Source organism: Tyto alba, unplaced genomic scaffold, assembly GCF_018691265.1.
Source record: "Tyto alba isolate M040663 unplaced genomic scaffold, T.alba_DEE_v4.0 Super-Scaffold_1, whole genome shotgun sequence".
In the NCBI taxonomy this organism is placed as follows: Eukaryota; Metazoa; Chordata; class Aves; order Strigiformes; family Tytonidae; genus Tyto; species Tyto alba.
The window spans coordinates 21,675,121-21,700,415 of record NW_024881261.1 but is presented as its reverse complement, the minus strand read 5'-3'; the positions used below and the strand labels follow the sequence as shown (position 1 = coordinate 21,700,415).

Here is a 25,295-nt window from a genome sequence, read left to right as displayed (position 1 = left end):
AACAGAACAGGAGACTGTTTTGGCAAACTTCTGCTGAGAAAGTGAATAATTACACTTCTACATATTAAAACCCAAGAGTTACCGTCCACAATATCCCAATGACTCTAAACACCTGCTTTACAAGAAACAACCTAAGTTTCATCTCTCTATTAAGCACATCTTCTGATATTTTTAGACAATAATCTTTAAACAGGACAATAACTACAGAAAGGAAATCACTTTTTTTTCCATTGTTTTCCACCCAACACTCCAAAGAAACATTGTAAAACTACCCGAAGCTAAAATCAGGGTAAGAACTACAGCAATCAGAAGCAGCACTGGCTCACACAACTGTTGCATAGCATCACATGTTTTTTTTCGCTACATGAATGTCCACACATAAGCAACTGTGGCTCAGTGCTTATGTGGGTATCAGAGAAAGTGTCAAATGAATGCCAAGATTAACCTGGTTTACATAAAAATTGGATAAACATGACCCAACACAAAAGGCAAAGGTGGAAGCAACTCCTTATAACCACAAGCAGTTCCAAAGCCACAATTTACACCCAGAAGATGGTGCCCCATTATGAAAATTGGAAGTCCTTTGAAAAGAAACCAAGGAGTCTAATTCATGATATGTGAAAAAGCTAGAAAGACTTAATTTTTGTAATATAAAGCATTAACAATTCTGGCCTTGTCTACAACTGAAGACTGTCAGCAGAGGGCACCAGTGCAATTGCATCCCAGGAGACTGCAAACTGGAGAGAGATGGGAATTACAAGCAGACATTTTTATCACTATGGTCTTCTAGAGATTTCAGAAGAAGGATTTCATTCAAGATACAAAACCAGTTTCTGACATCTCTGTTGAACTCTTCAATTTGACACAAGAATCCTGGAGGTCATTCAACAAGAGACCAGCCTGATTATACTTCACAGAGTCCTCAAGCATAAAAAAAGCATACAAAAAATATTTGTCAGGAAAGTAGAGAAGCACACACCAAAGCCACTGTTAAACTTTCATTATGTAAATGCTTTATGATACAATCTAATTACATGAACAAATGCACAAAAGCTAAATATCTGTCTACAGCAGATGCGTAGCACCACAGTACACTGACTAATACTCAGAAAACCAAACCATTTAGGTAAGTTTACACAGTAAACAGTAATTAATCCATAGCACAGTAACACAGGGTTTGGTAAAACCCAATAGCATATAAATTAGCAACTAAACCAGTTAATTACAAATTTGAGTGCTCTTAGGTCTGTACTACTGGTTGAAAATAAGAGTACCTGTAACACAGTATTGAGAACAAAACCAGAAGAGTTCTGCACAAGAAACACCTGTATTGGGTATAATCAAAATGTGGTATAATAAAAATTATGAGAAACTACACACGTGGAAATTAGATTATTACTACATTGCATTTTCTGAAAAGTATTACTAAGCACTTCATTATGCATATGCAGAGAGTTGCAATTTGGATCCGACTCAGAGACTTCCTGCCACATATCTCAGTTATGTAGTCTTATGGAAAATTGAATACGGCCATTCTAATGCACTGCAAAATAAATTCCTGACAATTATACTCATGCAAAATCAGATTAAGTGATGACAGCTGATATTATTTTAATTCCACTTCTTACCAAGTCTGTACTGTACCTACAGAAATACCAACAATTCTGCCTTAAGAGTGTTGCTGAGCCACAAAAGTAATTGGTTGGAAAACACTAATACATTGGCACTGTTCCTTACTGTTTTCCTTCGGCATCAAATATTATCCCATACTGGAGATGAAATAAAAACTACAGGCATGTTGACAATACCTAGCACTGATTGGTAATGACATGGTCTTCATACTAGGTGCAACTTTGTCCAGTAAAAATACGCCTAGAGGTCACATACACAGAGAACTACCTTCTTCCCTTATCACTGCCCAGAAGAATGACTTTGAATTTTTTTTTTCCCCCTGAGGTCATCACTCTGAAAACTCCAGAAGGTTCGAGAAGTTGCAGGTGGACTACATGGAATGGTTTTCCTCCAAGGATGAGAGTTCTTCAAGTTCCTTCTCTCCCTCATAGTGATCCTTTCTTTTTTTGGCCCAACTTTTGTTTGCCATGCTCATTAGCTGCTACTGTTTGACTGGAATGCAGCATATATCATTTTAATACCAAAACCAACTAAGTAGCTGAGGACTCTGGCAAGAAAGGAACCATGACATTCAATTGTCTAGATGCAATGTGGAAGGATTTCTTTTGTTTTGTTGTAGGTTTTTTTTATTAATCTGTTTAGACTGGAATACCTCAAGCAATATATGCTTACAAAAAGATTTCAGGCACATTAAGAGAAGGGAAGAGGAAAGGCTTTCAGTAGGTATATTCCTACAACATCACTGTCTGGAGTAGCTGCATGCTCATTAGAGGTGTCTCATGCAATTACTGAACTGCCTTTGTACAGTATCATCTGGAGGGGAGAAAGGCTGCAGGTTAATACATGCCATTTGTTGAACACTCATTTTGCCTTCGCTAGTACATCTGTAAGACTTCAGGAGGTTTATTTAAAGCACACAGTACCGGTCACACTGTTCATAACAGAGTTGGTGGAAGTTTTCCCAACAACTTCAGTAGGAACAGATATGAGCCAGTGCTTCTGAAAAAAAAAAAAAAAAAAAAAAAATCTTTTCCCCACCTCCCCCCCAAAACAAAGCCCAACTTTTAATTTAGGAGCATGCTATAAGATAGAAAAAGTTATTTTGTGCATTTATAAGAGCATAAACCAGAATAAAATTTAATATTTATTAGAATTTCTTCCAGTAACAGCATTCAACGTCTTAAACCAAGTTGTGAAGTCTTAAAAAAATCTAGGATTACAAAAAAAGTTAAAATAAGTTGTTCCTTATATTTAATGGCAACAAAGGGGGAATTTTCTATTTAAAAACAAACTTGTCGTATAAACAGTATTATTTTAAGAAAATGTGATCAACATGATATGTAATTTTCAGAATGGATACACAGTGTATGAATACCAATCTGAATGGAACAGAGGGGTGGAACACACTACCCCCTTAAAAATCTCAAGATATGCTGTTTGAAGAAAGGGGAGGGAGGAGGATCTTTATAGTGAAATAACTTAGAAGATATCACGCAATGGACAAAAAAACCCCGCAAGAGTACAGAAGACATTACATGACACCCTCATTACAACACTCCCTCAAGTCTGGTTATACAGTAAATAAAGTTAGTAAAGTGCATCTTTTAAAGACTTGTCTAGTGAAATAGCTTTTCCAAATATAAAACACAACACAAGACGTGCAGTAACAGTTAAATCAGTGTAAGTTTTTAAAAACTAATCTTTAACTTTTCATTCGCTAAAGAAGAAAAGTTTTAACTGTAGTAGTGTTCACATTATTCTTCGACAGGATGCATCCTCATGTGCTTTTGTTACTTGGCAAATCTTTAAATACGGAGCATGGCAAAATTATGCAGTTTAAGCAAGTGCTTCTCTCAGTGTAATACAATTCTTCAATGGCAGAACAGCCACATGCAGCACAATCAAGTTAGATTTTGGGAAGCTTTGGTGCACTAACGACGGGATTGGTCTCCTGCAAATACCTTCGCCCTGCACTCTTATAGTCGTAGGTGCAGGTGTGAGTCTCTGCATAGCGGTGAGTTGCACAGAAGTTGTTTCCACATCTGAAGAATCAAGAGTATTAGAAGTTACAAGCTTTTAACTCTCTGATATGCTGGGAGCCCTTTGGCTTAACCACATCTTGTTAATGGTCTACTTGACACAGCTGCTTGGATTCTAATCATCCTTGACTGATACCATTACTTGGTGGGGTAAATCAAAGTGACATTTTGTAACTGAATGTTGCAGTTTTGACCCAACAGTCTCTTCAGCTGGGAAGTTAACCAAGATCAGTATTCCTGAAACCACCTAGCAAGGGTCAAACAGGCTTATAAATTAAGAATGATGGGCTTTGATTTATTTCTCTTTAAAGACCTCACACAAAATCAGTTGGCAGAATTCAGAGGACAAAACCATGGTACTAAAATAATGGCATCAGGTGAAATCCACATAATGCATTTCAATTCAAAAACCACACATCATTCAGACCACCAAAATAGATGTTTAGTACAGCACAACTTCTGCCTGGCATAAACTCAGATTAGTCATTTGAGATTAATAAATAGAGATTTAGTCAGCTGTAAAGGCATCAGACAGACTAACTATAGGTAACTTGACTTCTGATATGACTGGATAAAGGGTGAATTGTTCCAGTATCAGTTGGAATTTCAATGGGTTAAGACTATGATTTTTGCCTTCAAACTTGATGGCTCGGCAGCTAAGACCCCTAACAGGAGAAAAGTATTTTCTGGATGTTGTATGTTATCTAGACAAGTGCCTTAAGGGGAGACTGATGCTAATTTGTGTCCCGTTGCCTGATTATTTGATAAAGTTGCTTCCCAATGGTAAAACGATTGACATTATTCAAAATCTGAATTCTCTTGAAATGGATTAAGAATTACTTGTCCAACTTACTGTCTCGTTATTAGAACTATAATCCTCTACTTATCTATCTGGGTTCGTAATAAACTCTGCAGCTGTTCCTGAGGCTTTGTGTGTCTGGGTAAAAAAGTTAGCTTTTCTTTGGTTCTTGGTCCCATAATCATCACTACTCATATGACTGCATTCTCTATTCGGTTCATGGTTGTTTAGAGTAAAAGGTTATATGGTTGTTCCTTTTGAAACTAGAACAAATGCTATTCCTGGAGATGTGCGATTTCCCCCCTTTCCCTCTGCTTCATTTTTAACCTTAAGCAAGCTGCTTAGTTACTTCTATAAGAGCTTGCAGCTACTTGCTCAGCAAGAAAGTGTGCACTGTCCAAAACTTTCAAAACCAAAGACTGAAGAGTCAGCAAGGAGGCAGTTCCTCACCCTGAAACTCTCCAACACAATTCCCCAATGGCAGAAGTCTTGTTCTTTTTGCTGTTGATTGGCATGAACCAAGACCAGCTTCAAATGTAGCCCTCACAGTGCAGCAGTTCCCAACCTCGACTAGCTCATGGGAGAGGATACTGAGAAAAGAATATCTTGTGGAAAAAAGTACTCTGAAAACCAAGATCAGAGAAAACATTGGGTGTGGGTTTTGTTTGTTTGTTTTGTTTTTTAAAGTTTCCAGTGATTACCACCAAGTGCCAGGCCTCATTGTGCTGTCTGCAAGTCATGATTTGGGGGACCAGCCCTTGTGTTCTGCTTTTGAGATGCTCTAAATGCTCAAAGAAATGTGACTGAAATCTCACAAGAAACAGAACACACATAAAATCAAAAAGTTGTCAAATATAAATTCATATAAATTCAGAAACTGTACAGAAGTGTTGTAATAAGGCCAAATCTGACTGAGATTTTCTGAAAAATTGTAACCAAACAAGTTTTTCAAGTTGTTAATGATACAATTATTGTTGAGAAACTATGCAGAACATAAATCTCTACAAAGTTCTCCCCACACCAGTATAAAATGTCATTGTTCTTTTTTTGTAATCATGTTCTTTATTTCCTGCTACCTTGCATTCTGGTATCTTCGTTTTCTGGATTTTCCTGGAAGAACATACACCTCAACAGCAGAACAGGTACAACATTTCTGAATTTTAGTTCCTAGAGTTTTGCTGAACTGAGAATTGCAACTTCTTTGAAGGTTGTCTTTTGATTTATTATGCTTAAGGAATACCATGCAGCATAGAAAATCTTCTGGTTTACCCAGCTATCAATTTTAAACAGCTGGTTATACGCACAGCCTACCTGCACTCATAGCTGGTTGCCAATCCAGTTTTCTTGCCACAAAGAAAGCAATGCTTTGTAATTTTCTTTTTTGCTTGAATTGAGCCATTCACAGGTGGAAGATGGGTTGCTTCACCTGCTTTCAAAGGCAGAAAGACAGCAAAGATATTTTATTTTTATTTATTCCTGATCAGAACCTAGTTAAATGTCATCTTTTGAAACCCAGATTAATTTTATATTTCTTAGGATACTTCACGTGGGAACCCCAAAACCTAAAAAGGGAGGAAATAAACCCAAAAGCCAAAACAGAAAACATACTTCAAGCCTATGAACACCTTTGGAAGAGGCAGCAAAATGTGGGACTTAGACCCATTATTTTCAACAACTGTTAAAAGTTCACATAAGCAAGAAGAGAAGAAATCAGGAAAAATGTCTTCTAATGGTTTTCCCAAATGTGAAATGAAAACACATAATGTGATTGGGAAAGCACTGCACACAATGGCTTTCCAAAGAATGAACTGGGCATTCAAGAACCTAGCATCTAGTATATTCAGTAACTAATAACTCAAGTTTGCCAACTAAATGCCACAACGTTTTAAAATCTTGCTGGTACTCCATGATTGCAAGAGAAGTACATTATTAGACTACAGGCCTCTATTTAGCTACATGGTTTCATGTAGCACTTTGCAGATGTTTGTAAAATTTCTGTACTTAAAAATATACTTTAGTTTGACTTTTTGCCCTGTAATTCTTGGCTGCTGCTTTAACTGAAGAGCATGTAAAGAAAAGGCATCTTCCTTTCCTCTGTAGAAGCTCTTTGTCCATAACTTGCTTATGCATATTTACCATATGCTAGGACAGTGAAAGCAACGCATCCTCTCAAACATTCTTACAGTGCTTCTACCGCTGTATTGTCAGGATGCTCCCAAAAAGTGACCTCATAAGTTCAGAAGTGATTTTTGTCCAGCACACCCTTAACCCGAACAGTCACTGCTCAGCTGAGATACAGCAGACTACATTCAATAGTAACACCAGGCAGTCACTACAAATTACAGTCATCACTACCAACCAGTGCTATCCCATTGCTATCTAGCATTGAAACTTCCAGGCAATGTTTGTCCATGCTATCAATTTCATCATCTAAAAGCATACTATTTCAGAAGCATCAGTTCGCCCAGTTTGTGAAAATGACAGAGCTTGAAGACAGCCCCCTCTGTGGACCATACTTAAAGAATAAGCAATACAGCTGTCCTCACATTTACAGTCCCTAGAGCAATTTCATGTAAACTGAGTAAGTCCTTTGTCCAGTTATACAATAGACCATTACCAGCCACCTCTCTCTCAAGAGGTTGTGTGATATAATGAAACCAACTTTGTCTTTCTCATGCCTGGAAGCTTTTGGAAAATATGCTTTTGTCTGACATAAAATACACCAGGAGTGCCTTCTTCATAGTTCTGTCCAAAATGACACAGAAGACAGTAGCCTTCCCCATCATGCAGACATGGCTATTAGGATATCACCTCTTTTACCATGGAGTAGGTAAGGACAGACCTTTTAATTAATTGACTGCCAATTCAAACCTGCAACCCCAGTTATGAAATGAAGGCACAATCCACTATTTTAGCAGCTTTTGCTCCCAAATCATTACAGTTTTCCTGTTGCAGAGGCTATTTGAAGATCTATTTCTAGCTTGTTCTCTAAACCTAAATCTTAAAATCCTAGAATTCATGCCTGCCTCTTTTCCTAAGGTCATACAGAAAGAAAAGAAAACCTGCAAACTGCAAGTCAAAAACGTGAAGAAGAAAAGTAATTGTGCTGAGAATCTTAAGCTTACCATTTTAAGAGTTTTAAAAGTACTAGTCTAGACAATTGCATTCCTCCCAAGAGAATTAATTACATAAGAAATTAATATTTAGGCACAACATATCAATTTTTCAGTAGGTATCAAGCATTAAGCACTCCACAGTTAAGATGACTATGGTAGAAAAAATGATGCCCACCACAAAAAAATAGAGAAAAATCTGCACTATATCAGTAATCTTCAGTATCCATGTCCTCTTGCTTCCTCCCCACTTCTGCCAAACCCTTCTGTCTCAGGCTGTAGTCCTAAAGACAACACTACCAATAAATTTGGCTCTGATTTCAGTACACTCGGAAGTATTCACAGAACTGAGCTTTTGGAAACTTCAGATCAGAAAGGCACGTTTCTGTCTACGGATGACATGCAGGATTCATTAAGAATTAAAGAAAGCGAGAAAAGAGTCCGTTGTGTGTACCCAAGACCTAGATGACATCTGTGTATTAAAGAATTGCTTAAAATATTAGAAGTTGTACCATGCTATAGAAGTGCAATACAGCAAGGACTAGGAAATCCATATGCCTTACAAAGATAAATGATTCTTGTCGCCTATATATGTAATATATCAGGAAAGATTAAAGAGCCATCTTCAATTATAATTTAAGTGATGTTACTTACCTATTCTTTTCCCTACAGCTGCAATACTTCCATTCATTCCAAGCCCATGTGCAGACTAAAAAAAAAAAAATTTCCACACAGAAATTACTAGCAGATGGATATTAAATGAAAAGTTAGGCAGTCTAGTATCAGCTTAGTTGAAATCAATGTTTTATCAATCAATGTACCTATGAAGAGTCCAAGATGACTTTTGTATACAAAATTAAAATTCCCCAATACAAAGCCTTACTCAAAATGACTATATATTAGTCTCCGCATACTATACATACTAACATACTAATGCAACAAAGTACATTAGAGATCTGAAGGTAGACACACATGGTGCCAGTCACAGGGCAAACTTTGGAATAAATGACAGTTAGTGAGCAGCAGCACAAGTCAGATGACACTTCTAAACACAGACACTCATAATTCTACCTTTATAACAACTAATAATTTTAGTTGTGAGCTGAACAACCACTTTAATTTTTATGAAAAATTACTTATAGGACCTGTTTAGATAAACAGGCAGCTAAGATACCAACAGAAATTCAGAAAAAGGTTTAAGACTATCAGCAATTTAAATATACCTCCCCCTCCCCATCTGCCTTCCCTGAAACATACATGAAAGTACAGTTTTCATAATGCCAGTACCAGAGAAAACAGAAAAAATTCAATTTCCTTGGAAGCAATAGTACTCACTAGAATATATTCAGCAGCTTCACCTGGAGGAGCAGTTTTCCTAAAGTTTTCTTCCTGAAAATGCTGCAGGTTTGTAGGTAGTGCAATACCAGAAGTCCAAAACCTGCCTGTCCCACAGGAACTCGGTAAAATTTCCCTGTTTGTGCTTCGGGCCAGCGAAGCCAGAAATCCTAAGTTACTTACAGAACTCACAGGTTCTTTGGATGCCTTGTTAGCCGCATCTGCAATGTCCCTAGCCTCTGATTTAGAAATTACATCAGGTCTTTTGCCAAGTGACTCTACTTTCATGCTACGAAACCTTGTAGTCCTAGAAAAAGAGGAGTCTGCTATACTACGGACTTCCAATGACCGAAGCACGTTTGGGGAGGCTGTAGATCTCAAGTTACCAGTCTCAAAGCATTTGGGTTGTGTTTGTGGTTTCAGAGAACTGTGATGAGCCACTTGTGCTGAGTAACGAAGAGGTGACAAAAGCAGATTTTTCTGAGGACTTAATTCACGAGTACCAAGAAGACCAGCACCCATTGCTGTAGTGCTCAGCACTTTGCTAATAGGTTTTCTATGCTGTTCTACAACCTTTGATTCATCATCTCCATCAGACAGTTCAAGTTCTGGGTTCACCTTTCCTATGTCATATATCTCACTACATTGCTCAGTGGTGCTTGCTTCTGCTAACAAAGCAAAAGCATCTGTTTCAGGTAGAAGTTTTTCTTCTGTTCCATATAGTTCTATATTTGTTAGATTTGGAAACAAAACAGCATCCTCCTCACTTGTTGAGGTCACATTTTCAGATGCTTTTTCTGAATTTGCAGGCAGAGATGAAACAGGAGTCAGAACACTACTGGTAGGTAGTTTTGCATTTTCTAGTTCGACACGAGATATTTTCGGTGGTAACCTGATGCTACTAACTGACTGAGACCAGGAGTTGCTCTGCCAAGTGTCATCTTCCTTAAGAAAGTCATTAGTTTTGGATGGCATTGTCCTACCAGCAGTGGCCAAAGTAGCCAATGCTGAAAGTGCGTTTTGGGAAGACTCTGAGGGATAAGAATTCCCAGGAGGAGGTAGGCAGGACTGTCCGATATGGGGGAGCACTCTTAAAAACCGGTGACGAGCTGCAGCCACTGAGCCACTAGAAGGTCGAGGAGCCATTGGAGGACGAGGTTTCACCTTGACAGTTTTCTTAGGCTATTGAAAAAAAAAACAAAAACCACATACAACAACGAGTATTTGAATTATGGTTGCATTCAAAGACCTGCCTGAGATCATATTCCCAGGAATTGAGACAATGTAAGGCCAAAAAGGACCAAATCATGCTTTCTACTCCCTCATCTGTTACTAGCCATCAAGACTTCACCCCAACATCTGAATAATAAAAACGAAAGAAAATAATTAGGAAAGGCTTTTTAGTAAACAGGCCACATGTCAACAGAATAAAAAAGGGAAGCCAGAACGCCATCGAAGTTATGCAGAAGTGCTTAGGGTCTCAAGCAAGATGAACAATGAAAGAAAGTATAGTATCTTCATTTTACATCTAGGTAACCTAGACAGACATGAACACCAATGTATTTATCTTCTAGGTAATCTTATTCTCAATTTAACTTTATAGGCCTTTCAGTTACAGTATTTCTAATGAAGTTTAATTTAAGAGAAATACTGATTTTTACCAGAGTAGTACTGCAAAATAACACTACTTAAAATATTGGAAGAAAAAAAAAACAAACAACCAGCAAAAAAAAATAAGCAATGACCAAAAAAACCAAACAACCCAACAACCAAAAAAGCCCACCCATACAAATAAATCCAGGACCAGTAGTGAATTCCTTGAATGTGGACAGGTAGATCCAAGTAAAGCCAACACCCCACAGCAGAACATTTATACAATAGCATTTATTTAAACAACTGATAAGAAATCATCTACCCTTGATCACTTCAAATCCCAAGACAGCAAAGCACCTAATCTGCTTTTTAGAAAAGCCAGCACTAGCAAAGCACAAGCCATTTTACAGTAGAAAACTTGAAATCACACTTTACCTTTTTACTCAGATTCATGTTCTCCATCTTTGCCTTGAGCAGCTTCATTTTATTCATAGTAATTGAATTCTCAATAATCTGTTGGCCAGAAGGTGATGCCTCTGTCTCATCTTCATCATCAGCATATAAATTATAAACTGAACCACCGCTGAAAATAAAAGGAAGTTTGTGTTCACCCTCTAATCAAGTAATTCAATTATGTTTTCAATGCAGAGTATTCTCACAACTAGAAAGTCATATCCGTAGTTGATCTGTTGACAAAGCATTATGTAAAACTGTATGCAAAGACATTTCAAATCCATTTATTTTAGTACATAAGCATTCCTTATAAGGTGCTCACACAAAGTGATGATGCTGAAATCAGAACATAGCCACGCTTCTGGGAAGTTGTTATACCATGTACAGTTGGTTCACACTCACTATATGTTTTCCCCACAGAGGGAATATCCAGTTCCACAAATGCCTCCTGATGGTATGGCCAAAGCTGTTAACTGTGTGACTCAGACAACAAGCTGATCAGTTTTCCAATTAACCAGACACTGGCATGGAAGGAAAGTCCAAATTTCTATCCATCCTGAGGGGTGTTCTCACCATAAATGGAAATGGAGGGGTCACCCATGTGGATGTGATAGTCTATTTCTCCTTTTCAAAATAAATAAAAAAAAAAAAAAAGAAAAAAAAAAAGATCAGTTTAGGTTTCCAAAGAGTCTCACATTTGGAAAAAAATAAACAGATTAGAATTGCTAGTCCCAAAACAAAATATTTTACTCAGTAGTCACTCGTAATTTATAGCATCACATTGCCTTTTTCCATTCTGTACTCTAACAGAATGCAAAAACTCAATGTTTTAAAGTCAGTAGTTTACTTGTTTTTCCTATGAAGCATTAATCACTAACGCATATCCAACATTTGACAGTGAAATAAAAGAACCACCAGTAGTGCCCAATTTATTACAAATCGATACATTTTCAACACTGTATATAGTACATTTTAAAGAGTGTTTTAATTTTTCCATTAGGCTGTCAGCATCTAGAAATCGTGACAACCAGGTAACTCCCCTGTGTTTATACAAATGTCTTAGTAGATTTAACTAAAGTTTCTACTCTCCAAAAGAGACCAAGGAAGAACTAAAGGTCATGAGAAAGGTAGTACCAAAAAAACGCATAAAATGTCAGTAATTAGAGCTGACATCTTACCTGATTCTTGGAAATATTCCACTGCCCTTAGCCAAGAGCCAGTATTTGTACACTGGCTCTCCAAATCCATTTCCTAAAATGTAGCAAAATTCCGAAGGCAGCACAGCTGGGAGACAGATCTTTACAAGCAAGATGGCATCAAATTCAAAGCAAGAGTCAGCAAAACAGTCCAGTCATTTCTTGCCAAAAACTGAACAGCTCCATACAGCGACAGTCAACCTGCATTTTACATACCTCTCTCCTGGTAAAGATTCAACACTAAAGAATCATTTCAGAATTTTAACTCTGCAATGACTTAAGTCACCAACCAAAAACAATTCTTTGAACTTTCCTTCCTTCAAGGTAAAGATAGAAAGAAAAGTGGTACGTCGCACATGATTGGGTTTTTTGTTTGTTTATTTTAGGGTTTTTTTATGCAAGAAGTTTTTATCCTTTTTCTTGCATATTCTGGCTAAGTAGGAGCCAAAACACAGTAGCAAAAAAAAAAAAAAAAGAAAGAAGAAAAAAAGCAGTAACAAAAGGATTTTTTACTTTAGTGTGATTGTGAAATTATAAAAGTTGGAAAGGGAACTTTGTTCTTGATGACACTTTTAGCCTATTTTCCAGTGAGTAAATTTCAAATTTACTTTGTCCATAGGTGTCAACATTTATGAGATTTGATTGTCAAATGTGTGCCTCAAAAATGATCAGTAGCTTGCTGAAAGTCTTTTGACACCAGTGCCTGCCAATTCTCTACCACAACTTCAACAAATTTCTTTTAATCCAGAGACAGTAATCATTGTATTTACATCTTGTCAAGTTTTAAACGTTAGTTTGACCACAGATGAAATAGAATGATCTGGAGAACTATAAACCCAAACCAATGTCTCATTTCTAGATTGAAGTCACTAAATTCTGCTGCACACATAAGCAGTGTGAGAAGAGCTGACAAACAAGGGCTTCAAAATGCTCAGTCACCAGTATACCCACACATTTAACTGTCAGTGTGGAAAACACTAGTATTCAGAGTGATTCACAGCCTTCCTCTATAGAGAACAAAATGAAAAGGTCTGATTTGTTTCCATTCTCTCCCCCTTTTGCTACTTTTTCCATTTCCCACAAACTCTGACATGGCCACAATAAAAAAATTAAGAAAAATTGGATTTTCCCCCTCCCACCAAAAATTACTGTCTGCCTTAGTAGAAAAGCTAATAAATGAACTCCCATAGAAAACGCAGAGGAAGAGAAAAAACTCAAGCCAAATGTTTTCAACTCAGTTTCCAACCTAACCTGACCATCTGACCAGTGACAGCACATTTCTTAAGCATAATTTGACTTTTATACATGCTGCCGTGCTTTGAAAGGCTTATCAAGATGCCTTGCCAGAGCCAAGTGAGGATGGTTTATTCCTCTAGTTTGATACACTTAGACAATCTCAAGTAAATTACTATTTAATCTGTATACTAGGATTACCTAAAAGTACTAAGAGTTTCAGACAATTGTCCATGCTAGTTTTATTAAATGGGGAATAATAATAATAATAATAATAATAATAATAATAATAATAATAATAATAATAATAATAATAATAATAAAATCACATACATGCACAATAATTTGAACACACAGGCAGACACCTGCGAGCTCATTATACTGAAAAGTGAAAGTTCAAGCTCCTTCTGACAACTCTGCATCAACTCACCATATAGCATCCACAGCCCTAGCTCTTTGTATTGGTTTGGATGTTCTTTGGAGTTAAAAGAGAACAATTTGGTAATAGTCAGGATGTCAGATCGAACAGGAATTATACTTGTTTGCTCCTCTTTCCAGAAGTGTATCTAGCTCAATGCAGAAGCAAGTTTCTCATTTCTTACTGATGGTGGTGGATTTCACCTATTTAAAATCTACACACAATACCATATGTGGCTATTTATTGAGAAAGAGTGCAGGGGCTGAAATATAACATCACAGATCTAAAATATTTGTATCTTTCCTCTTCTTTCCCTACAATAATTGTATATCAAACACTAGCTCTTTCTATTCCGTGTAACGATGTGGGAATTCAACCTTGATATTTCATTCAGCTTGTAGTTTTTAAGCACAGATCTCTTATAAAAGTTTATGAGAGTAATATCACTCTGAATCACACTGAATATAAACCCAGTACAAAGCTCTTCCTTTCACTTCACAAACAGAAAGAATAATAGTTACTTAAAACAGTGCAAGTCTTAGCGTTGGAGAAAATGCAGCTAGTCCCCAGAAAAGGGACTCTTCTCCTTGCAGTTGTACAAATATTAAGTTCTTCAAGGGTCAAAAAAACCCTACCCAAAATCTGCAGTATAAGGACAGAATCTAATAGTTTTTAATAGATATTATCAATTTTGATAGCTTTAGGAAAAAGACTAGTAATCTGTTTACTACAATGTCATTTACTACAATTACATACTTGTTCTTCTGATAAGAACAGGACTTTGATTCTGTGACAGTGATTGGAAACAAGTTTGGTACCTCAGCAGTAGCTAATCTGAGGCCTAATTATGTCCAAAGGCTAGCTCTACTGGTAATTATTTTAGCATATTTAAAAATCAAACAAATGAAACCCACCAAAAGAACTCAAAACAAAACAAAACCACTCAACCCCAAAACGCCCAGTTTCTCTGGAACTTCAGACAAATCCATTCAGGATTTTGCACTGCCAATCTACTATCTTCCTGACTAATCACTTGGTCAAGTCATATCCATATGAAAAAGAAAGTTTATGCTGTGAACAGAGAAATGTTTATAAAACTGAACAAATGATTTAAGAGGAAAGAGAAACTACTTAACAAAAGTTTTTAATATCTTTATTGTCAAATTGACTCTCCTACGAACGTCCCCTTTTAGAAAAGGCTGGAATGTTGAGAATTCCCTTAAACACCAGGTCAGCTTTATCTCACTCTATTGACACACACAGTGATAAACGACCATCAGCATGCCACATAGTTACAGACTTTTAGTAGCCCTTAGGGCACAATTATTGCAGTATTCCAGATAGGTTTATTTGTTGACTTTATCAAAATATGAAAATTATACAGCATACCCCTTTTGAAGAATAATATAAAGGCTGAAAACAACTTTACCTCAAAGATTCAGATAATGGTGTTAAAGTGCCATCTCCCCGGTCTACCACACGGAAAAAATTCAACTGATCTCCTTCTCGATATACTAAGAAGGTAACTTGTTTGTTGGATGGCCCCTTCTCCCAGATCTCATCTTTAGTGGGATCCATGTATTCAGCCATTTCCCTGATAGGGTCTTCCACAGGAACTACAAAGAAAAAAAACAGAATAAACCCAAATTATTGTTTTGATCACCTTTGAGAGCTCAGCTCAGTTTACAGTGGGAATTCCCAACCTAGAAGATATGCTGAGGTTTTTTTCAAATGAAAATTATCAAGGGGATTTTTCCATTTGCATTCCTCTATAGATGATGAACACAACCAAGTTTATCATCAGACTGAACCAATGCCTGATTCTTATTAATCAGATTTTAAAAACTATTTGTATGACATTTCAGTATAATTTTTTCTGCAGGTGAAGAGTTGATGATTTGAAGACTTGATGATTCTACACAAAGATATTTGTTAAACTAAGGGTAAACAGGATGAAAATGATAGTACACTTGTTATGCTAAGGAAGAAAAGACGGAAAAAAAAAATCCCTCTGCTTTAAGTATTTTCCCAATTAATTTGGAACTGAAGTCTGATCGTCTAACATGCTTAGCTAAGAGAAGTTGCTTATAGTTACAAGATGTTGCATGAAAACCACTGTTTCTAAGTTAACACCTACCTCTTCTAGTGTTAATAGGTCCACCTCGCATAGCCAGAACTAACTTCAGAGTGCAGCCTTCTGAAATGCTGTAAATAACAATAAATAAAATTTTGTAGCATTTTCTATTGCTTATGCTAAAAATAATTTAGAAATATTAATTGTAATTTTATTCTATACTTACTTATAATCATTCAAACAATACTCATCCTTCAGTTCTGTATTATTCCAAATTAAGTGCTGCTGAGAGACAGGAATACCTAACAAAACAAAGAAAAAAGACTATTAACATTGAAGCTTGGTAGAAGGACTTTTTTGAAGAATGTGAGGGTAATGGAGGAGAAGCAAGAAAGTGGATCATGGGAAAGAAGAGAAAAAGCAGGACAAGGACAGGCACTTGAGCAGCCTACAGTCATGATAGCCAACCTCCCAAATAGTTATTAAGAACAAAGTTCACATTTTCAGCAGTTTTGTTCTCACACACAGTTCAATTTTCTTGCTCAACAAAGGGCCTGTGGAAGTATTCAACTGCTTCAGGCTTATTGAATACTTGTTTTTTTTAGTCATCAGATGAGGGAGGTTTTTTCCTGTTATCTATACCTCAAAGTTTTATGTCTACTGACAGGAAAAAATGGATAAGACTTCTAACTACAGAACTGCTGAATAATTTAATCACAGACTAATATTTTGTATTACAGTGAAGACAAGGTTGCATTAAGGTAATTGGTGGCAGCTCTAATACAGTGGTGACAACTGTAAACATGTTTTTATCACTACTTGGTTCAGAACCTGAAAGTTCACATGTACAATATAGTACCATAGCAGTTAGTCAAACTTTGTTATACAAATACTTTTATTTTGTTGTGGGTGTTCTTTTAGGCCATCAGAACATTTTATTACTTATATTCAGTAATACTAATTTTCAACTTAAGTTCTGGGACAGATCTGGCTAAGTATTTTTTGTTAAAAGTAAGTAAGCATACTTATTATTTGCTCCTTATTAAAAATCCATATTCTACACAATGACTAACTTTGATTCTTTTTGCCCGTGTAGTCAACTCATTTAGACACAGACATAATACACATTAAAGATATTAAGCATAAGCTGGTACAACCTCATGTCTTCACTTTTTTACTAGAATGCTGACAATTTCCAAATTTTGGATAGAATACAAACCAGGACAACTATGAAAGGATGAGACATGTTGGATGACAAAAAAAAAAAAAATAAGGCTAATCGGAAGATAAATAGCTGTCTTTTTCACTTTTGAAATAAAAATAATTAAAAAATCTTCCCTTCAGAATCAAAAAGTACCATTGTTAATTTGCCTAGTGAAATTCAGGTGATTAAGATCTCACTATGTATTCCTGACAAATTGTAATTAAAATAAAAATATATAGAAGCCAAGAACTACTTTTTCAAAAAAGTCTAAACACGACTCCTCCACCTAAGAAGTAAAATATACTTCTAGATTTTCCAAAAGGTTATATTAAAATAACCTTACCACATACTTCTATTCATTGTATGTTCAGATACTTAAAAAGAGATGCAAGTAGCAATGCTACACGCTGAGACTCCCCAAAATACATCTGGCGAGAGGAAAACACAAAGATCAGTCTTTCAGGTGGCTTCCAAAAAGATCTCAGCTTTCCAAGGCTTGCAAGTGTGCTTAGCAAGCTGTGGCAAAAGGTTGGTTAAGTAGCCCCTTCGTAGCTGGAGGAAGGGCACAAAGCTACCAACACCCATCACCAGCAAGGAAGAAAAGGGGACCAGATTTGGGTGAAAGACCAAACAGATTCAACAGACAAGTAGGAGACATGCTAAGTGGAGATCCCAGTGTCCCAGTGCAGAAGAGGGAGTGCACGTTGGAGGAACTGTCACTGTTATTTAAGTTTTAGAGAAGATGACAATTCCCTTTTCTCATCACAATTCACATCTAGATCTCTCTTATGAATGACCAACTTCACTTGGATGGCATTTAACATGAATCTTGTATCCTCAGAAGTCCACAAGACATTTATGACATGAATATGTTCAAACAACAGACTAGCATAATTGCTACGACACTACCAGCTATTTAATAACGGGTTATTGGTTATGTTTCAAGTCTGCAGCATAAGCAAAACAAGAACAAGCTGGCAACAGCCATTGAGTCTACAGTGAAGTTGGTTTCTGTGTTGTTTTGCAGCCTTATGATTACAAACAGTCATTGCTGTCTGCTTTTGTTATGGTTTCAACATCCTCCAAGGAACAATTTCCAATTACTTTGATAAACTGAGAGAGTATGTGTTAAAAAGGCTGGCTTGCAACTGGTAGTACTGCACTGAAACATGGTTTTGTCCATTTAACAATGACAATGTATTTTTGATTAAATGAACAGATGAAAAGACTATAGTCTGCTGTAATGGGAAACAGGCAAGTCTTCATTATTAATTCCCTTTTATGATGCTTTCTAAGAACTCAGTATTTATACACAGTGGAAACTACATGTACTTTATAGGTTTGGGTGCAGGAAAATATGCACCAGCTGTCCCTTTTCTGGATTACAGAAAAACTTTCTTGAGGAGACACTTGCCCATAGGATCAGCATATAAGACTGGCAACAAGTAATGAGAACTGTGAGATAACCATCCACCATCCCCTCTCCCTAAGCAGCATGTGACTGTATCACTTGTCTGGTACCAAGAAGAGAGGAAAGTAGGGCAATAAGCTACATCTCAGTGCTCAAATGGAAGTGGGCTAGCCAGGCGATGCTAGAGGAGGACAGAAGAGCCTGCAGGCTGTCTACTGAAATGGCTGCAGATGCGCTGATAATCTGATCTACTAAAATGGGGGGAGGAAAGGAGAGAAGTAGGTAGTGTCTCTGAATCAGCATATCAGATATGCCCTTAAGCTTCACTGCTTTACTCTTCTTTCTGGCATGCTAAGTAGGCTCACCAGAGAAACTGATGTGGTCAGGTTTGACCCAGAAAAAAAAACCTTGTTGATTCCACCACAAACTTGATTTTATGTTGTGGGTAGCATGTTACTGTGTTTAAACACACAACGAACATTTCAAAGTCAAAGTTCAAACAGCGTACTGATCTTTCATCCAATGTTGAAATTGCTGGAGAATTTCTTAAACATTTACTTTTTGTTCTTGCTTACAGAAAGGCTAGGTTGAGAGTCTTATTTTCCCCCACTAACTTGCTACACTAGGGAAGAGGTGTAAAGCTTCACAACTTATAGCAGCAGGACAGTTTTACTACCTGCCAAACCCCCCAGCTTTCATTTGCATGACAGTAAGCTAAGTTAGTGTAAATGGTGATCAGTATTGATCTACTCTTTATCTGAGGACCTGACAGAGGAGACTAACAATGAATCACCAGTAACTGAATACAGGGCCATAAAATTTCCTGACAAAGGTGACCTTAATTACACCTTTCAGAAGCTGCTCTAACCATCTGATCTGGGCACAGGCTTGCATTTGCAGTAATGTTTTCCCTGCTCAGAGAAGGCATAAGCCTACAAAAGGCTTCATGAACTTGTATCTATCAGCACAGTAAACAGGCAAATGACAAAGCAAACAGGAGACATAAAGGAAAAGTAGCAGACAGAAGAAAAGCAAAATTGGTTCTGTTAAAAACTAGTTTCACTTGTGCAATCGACTTACTCCAGTCCTGACAGAAGTATAGCTATTTCCTCTAATGCAAGTAGTATCATTATGATATACTTTGAGTTCACAGAATATTGAAAGAAATTACAACATCCAAAAGAAGTCTGTTTGATATTCATCCAGTTCCTTTCACTTAAGGTGAAGCTGCTGTACACAGGCAGCAAAATAATGACAGCAAAAAGACCAAAGAAAAACAACTCATGATGAATTGAGAGTGCATACATGTACAACAACAAAATTATTGTTGCATCTGTCATTCTCTACTGAACACAAGCTTTCCAAATTAAGATGTACTCTGAAAGCTAGCTGTTTCTCCCCTTTAGAACAAAATAACACCTAAATTTTCATCTATAAAGGTAGATATTTCCACATACACAGATCATAAAATTCAGTTGTAGTACATGTACAAACCACAACTGAGTTGTTTTTTAGTTTTAAAGCTAGCTATGTAAATGAAGGCCTTAACACTCCATACCGTAGAATGCAAATTAATTCCTGCAAGTTAATAAATAATAATTTCACCACCAAATCCCAAACCCCACCTCCTCCCTTGAGATTCAATCCTATCTTACCGAACAAGCATGTTTACAGGTATTATCTATGGTTCTTTAACAGATGAAAGAATTAATCATACTAGGAATACTCTATCTAAATGTTTCTTCTGTAAAATTCAATACAGTAATTGGTGTTTCTGAATGAAGAATACTATACTTTCTCCAGCCCATCAGCTACAAAGACTGGTGCAATGGAGGAAGCATGAAGAAATTTTCTCAGTTTAAAAGAAAAAAAAACAAGCAGCTATTTCCTCTTTCAATGAAATCCTGCTATTTTTAAGTTCCATTCATGTGTTAAAGCTCAGTCTTTCATGTCATCTTGAAATGCAGGTACCAATCTATCCATGTCCATCAACGCATGATTCTGCTTTCAGCACGAATAATCAACAAGTAAAACCGATGGAGTAGGTAGTGCTGCTGGCAACACTATGCTATGCTGCTGGCTGTGCATATTCTAGTTTTTATGCCACCAAGTAGAGACAAAGGGAGCTATTTCTTCTCCAGTGTACCATTTTAAAAGGCTCATTCAGTAACTCTGAGACTAGGAGCAATTTACACCCTAGGTGGCTCTAAAGTCAACATTATAACAAATCTAAATTTTTGAATACCAAGTGCTTAGTTCGCATGGAACATATTTGAGGACAAATGCCTAAATCTGATCCAAACACACATCAGATCTGCTTTAACTTCAGTTTATGAGTAGACTTGCACTGAAATTTCAGATGTATTAGAACCCATTAATGAATTTTTACCCATATTCTTTACTGACTAAAACCAATTGGAAACAGAAAGCTGGGGATCTAGAGCTCTGCTTTAGTAAGGTACCAATGTCTACTACAGTTGTCTAAACAAAGCCTTCCTATATCAGATCATTAAACAGGCACCACGAATGACAAACAATATCAGAAGTATACAAAATTACTAACATGACATCCATATTGTCCTTTCTTATTACAGTGCAGACAGTCTACAGCTACTGACATTCCAGTTGTTGACAAAATTTGTCAAATTCTGATATGATTCTAGATTTTGTTCTTCGAGAGCTCAGGCCTCAGATAATTTTCTCAAAACTTGTCTTCTTATATGCTTACATACCACCATCCTCAACACCCAAGAGAGTCCATGGAGGCTATACACATACTAGGGACATTATATAGTATCCCAGCCATGTAGGGGGCAGCTTTAGATTCAATGAAAGTTGACATGATTCAATAACAAAAAGTGAAAAACAGCAGAAGAAACAGGAACAGGTGTAAGCTTTCTGCTTCTCATGCTAAATTACAACAGAAAAATGACTTTAGGATTTTTGCTCCACCTGGGTGATTCATTGCTTGAACTTGTGCACTATAATAGGAACTTTGTTACTGAAAAGTTGTTAATTATTTTTTTTTTACATGCAATAGCAACCCCAAATGCAGCATAGAATTATCATTGTGATATCTATCCCCTTCACACACAGCCAACCAATCTGTTTTCATTCTGCCTCCCATAAGTCATATTAATCAGGACAATACAGATATTTTAACTCTGTTCTGGAGTATCAAGGTATTTCAACTGATTCTAATAATTCAGTGATAAGCATCATTGCAGGCACATAAGCCATTAATTACCTTATCATCCTATGAACTACAACATGTGAACAAAATTATGAGTAAGCAGTATTATAATTTTATTACTGAGCTGTTCTTCTAATAATAAATTATGATACTTCTGCAAGCCTGACACACCCAGCCTACAATAATAAACTAATTCATTATGTCTATTTGCAAACTCCTGATTTGGACTACAAGAAATTCAAATTCCTCTTCCTTACATCTTCCATTGGTCCCTTCATGCATCCCCTAAAGATCACTCCATCTATATGTCCAGATAGCCTGCCTTCTCCTGTACTCTGCTGCTGATGCTCCCTTCTAAGTCACTCTTAGCATTGTATCACACATCTGCTTGCATCTCTCCTACGCCTATATTCAACCATGGAGAAGAAAAAAAACTTTTCTTGTTTAACCTCTAGCCTCCAAGAGTTCTCCAACTTGTGATTAATTATGGCCCTGTCCACAGGAAACAAAAGCATATCCACACAGCTGCACTACTGTAGCTCCACTGATGTAAACTCTAGCTATACGCATGGTAGAGCTTCTACTGTGTGACCTCACTAGCAAAGAATCACCCCTATTGCTGCAATGCTTCTGTGTTTTCAGACTTGTGCCCGCTACACTTTTTTTCTGTCAGTTACCACAGATTTCCATATGAAGAGAGTATCTTAGATTCAAGTCTAAAGCATCATATTACATCTCCCAGAGTGTGGGTTCCACACAGACTGAAGCATGAAAAACATGTACAGGTATATTGGGGAAAGAGAGGATACCCTTTTTCCTAAAGCTAGGAACTCCAGTACTCTCAGCTTGTGCAGCTACATAGTTTTAACTCCTCCAAAGCAAGAAAGAGGATGCAATGCTTCAAAGTAGCCCAAGTAGGTATATATACATATTTCAAATCACATTCTTTCATGAAGGATCATTCTCACTGTAGAGGGAAAGGGGTGAGAGAGAACTAACTTACATCTTTTCTCCTTGTATTAGCACCAGAACTAACCTCATAACTTAAAGGAGGTTTTAATTTTGTAAGATGTACCAAGTTTATCCCTTTAAGACAAAGCATTGCTCTGCCAGACCTCTACCAGCAGAAGATCACTCCCCTAAACAAAATTCAAATCAGTTACTTCACTCTGCCTTTGGGATTTGCCTGCACTGCAGTATCATGAATGAACCATAACCTGGCTAACCTGAGGAGCAGCAACCATATCACCGAGTTCAAAGTATGTTCAGACAGTTGTAATACAGACATACTGTTCAAGTTTATAACCTTGCTAGCTAACAAACAACTTAGGTCAGAGAATCCTTTCAACACCAAAAGTACTATATCCCATACAATAGCAAAACAATTAACAATTTGTCATAGACTTTAATGAGGTACAAAAAAAAAAAAAAAAACAAAAAAAAAAAACGCCAGCAAAAATACCAATTCCAGTGAAGCTTAAGCTATGAACTGATAGGAAAAGGAAAGAACAGAAAAACAACTCAATTCCCATTAAATCCAAGCCATAAACCAAGCACCTAGTTTACATACATATCACTGAACGAGTAATTTATCTGGTTGGATTTTAGCGATTATAAATTGCAAAACAAGACTTCCTTTAAAGTGATAAAGTTTATGTTGAAATATGAGAAAATAGTACCTTCCAGTCTTTGAATTTTAGCTTTCACAGAAATAACTGTTTCAAATGGGGAAACTCGCAGTTCAAAGCACGTTCCTGTGAGTGTTTCAATGAAGAGCTCCATAGTTTCATAAAAAGGAAGCTTGTAGTGAAATGGTCCCATATTATCTTCATTGAAAAAAGGAGGGTCTTTCTTGCTGGCCATTACAAAGGATTTAAAACTTTCTTGTAGGAAGATCTGTCAGGAAACTATATTCCACTTCTAGCCAAGTCAGCTTTGAGGACAGGTGTGGTGCATTGCTGTTCATGTTTGGGATTTTTCACCTATAAAGCAAACAAGCATAGCTCTATCCACATCTGAACGTAGCTGTTAAAGAGAGTTTCAATTTATGATTGACAAAACATAAAATAGCTATTAAGAAGTAATAAATTATTATCTAGCTTGTGCAATGCATAACTACAGATATTAGTAACATTGTAGTTTTAGGATTCTAGTTTCAGCTGGCATTCCAGATCCTATCTACTACCTTTATTATTTTTGTTTTCACGACGGACTCGACAACCCGACCTGCAATATTCATGCCCTAAGCCTCCTGACAAGGGCTGAGCCCCCAGCAGGGTCAGAACTGGAAAAAAACCCCAGAAAGACATAAAACCCGGGACTCGTCTGAGCTCGGGGAAGGCAGAGGAGAAGACGGCAGCTTTGCCCCCGCGGCAGTACCACGCTCCCGCCGGCCGGGTCCAGCCCCGGGCCCAGCGCGGCCCCCCGCCCCGGGGCGGCAGGCCGGACCAGGCCAGTAGAGCGGAGCGCCCGCAAACAAAGGAGCGAGCGGAGCTTCCCACCCCCCGGCCGTCACCGCGCCTCGGGGCGGCCTCACACCCCGGGGAGGACGCGGGGCCCCGCCGCCCGTGCCAGGCGCTCCCTCTGCCCGCCCTCGGCGGGCAGCCACCCTCCTCCTTCCCTCCGGGGACGCACAGCACACCGGCGGGGCCAGGGCGGTTAGCGCGCTGCCCCTCTCGCCGCGCCACGGTCGGCGCTCCCGCCGCAAGGCCCCTGAGGGCCCAGCGCTCCCGAAGGCCCCGAGACCGGCGAGCCGGTCCACGACCGGAGGAGGGAGGGTGGGGTCTCGTCTCACCTGCCGCCGCCGGGCCCGCACGGCGGGGGGAGACGCGGCTCCTCTCCCCCCGCGCAGCCCCGCCCGCCGCACCTCACAGATGCTCGCTGGCCCCGGCGGACCTCATGGAGCGGGAAGGGGAGCCGCTGCCGCGGGAGAGGGACAGGACCCGGGAGCCACCAACGCCGCCACTCGCTCCCCGGCAGCCTCCGCGCTTACCCAGCCTTTATGACATCCCCGCCAAGCGCCCTCCTACCGGCCAATGCGACGCCCGTTCTCCTGAAGCTCGCCCAATCAGCTCCCTCGAGGGGCGGTGCTCCTGGCGCCGTCAGGGGCGGGTGTCCGCCGGGCCGCGGCGCGCTGCTCCCGCTTGTTGTGGTCGTTAAGACGCGGCGGACCCGGATGCAACACCTCTCTCCCCTCCGCCGCCCCCCCCCCGCTAACAACGGCGGCCACCTCCCAGTCGCCCGGGGGGCCGCGGTGTCTCCTGGGACATGTAGTCTACCGAGGCGCCTCCGGTGCGTGGTACGGCAGGGGAGGAAGGGCAAGGCTGCAGCGGCGGCGGCTTCAGCCGTTGGCCCCGGGCCTAGCGCTGGATGCGCACCCTTGGAAATCCTGCAAAACCAGCCTTTATGTCTCAAACGCAACCCTAGATGTGCCCAGGGATTGCTAATGCATACTAGCACAGTGCTGGGCCCCGTTAGAGCAGGATGACTCCAGACAGCCCCGGGCGCTGGCAGGGAGACGAGCACTGCTCTGGGTACCTTCACTCAAGGTCAGCGCTGCACTCCCGCTTCAATGTAAGCTGGTCAGGCCAGCTTCCAGCAGC

General features: G+C 38.7%; 1 protein-coding gene across 3 annotated transcripts; it reads right to left on the bottom strand.

Moving 5' to 3' along the window:
- Window positions 1-985: 985 nt before the first annotated feature.
- On the bottom strand, window positions 986-24,864 carry ZFAND4 (zinc finger AN1-type containing 4). Of its 3 annotated transcripts, none has more exons than XM_032982151.2 (10): window positions 24,488-24,864; window positions 23,373-23,675; window positions 16,112-16,187; window positions 15,949-16,016; window positions 15,241-15,427; window positions 10,947-11,094; window positions 8,919-10,100; window positions 8,238-8,292; window positions 5,782-5,899; window positions 986-3,674 (listed from the first exon to the last, which is right to left on the bottom strand). In XM_032982151.2, the coding sequence occupies exons 2-10, from the start codon at window positions 23,554-23,556 to the stop codon at window positions 3,539-3,541; spliced, it is 2,154 nt and encodes a 717-aa protein (XP_032838042.1). In that variant the 5' UTR covers window positions 23,557-23,675; window positions 24,488-24,864; the 3' UTR covers window positions 986-3,538. The 3 variants fall into 3 exon arrangements, with proteins under 3 accessions (XP_032838042.1, XP_032838044.1, XP_032838043.1); XM_032982153.2 differs by having other exon boundaries at window positions 5,782-5,896; XM_032982152.2 differs by having other exon boundaries at window positions 10,947-11,091.
- Window positions 24,865-25,295: the final 431 nt, after the last annotated feature.

What these genes read in the sequence shown, in the direction of transcription:
- ZFAND4 (XM_032982151.2), bottom strand. Translation starts at nt 23,556, where the DNA reads ATGGCCAGCAAGAAAGACCCTCCTTTTTTCAATGAAGATAATATGGGA. An exon ending in AAGCTGCTGAATATATTCTA is followed by an intron (nt 8,293 to 8,918) that starts GTGAGTACTATT and finishes TTTTTTTTTTAG; the next exon opens with TCTGCACATGGGCTTGGAAT. An exon ending in AGCTGTAGGGAAAAGAATAG is followed by an intron (nt 5,900 to 8,237) that starts GTAAGTAACATC and finishes TGCCTTTGAAAG; the next exon opens with CAGGTGAAGCAACCCATCTT.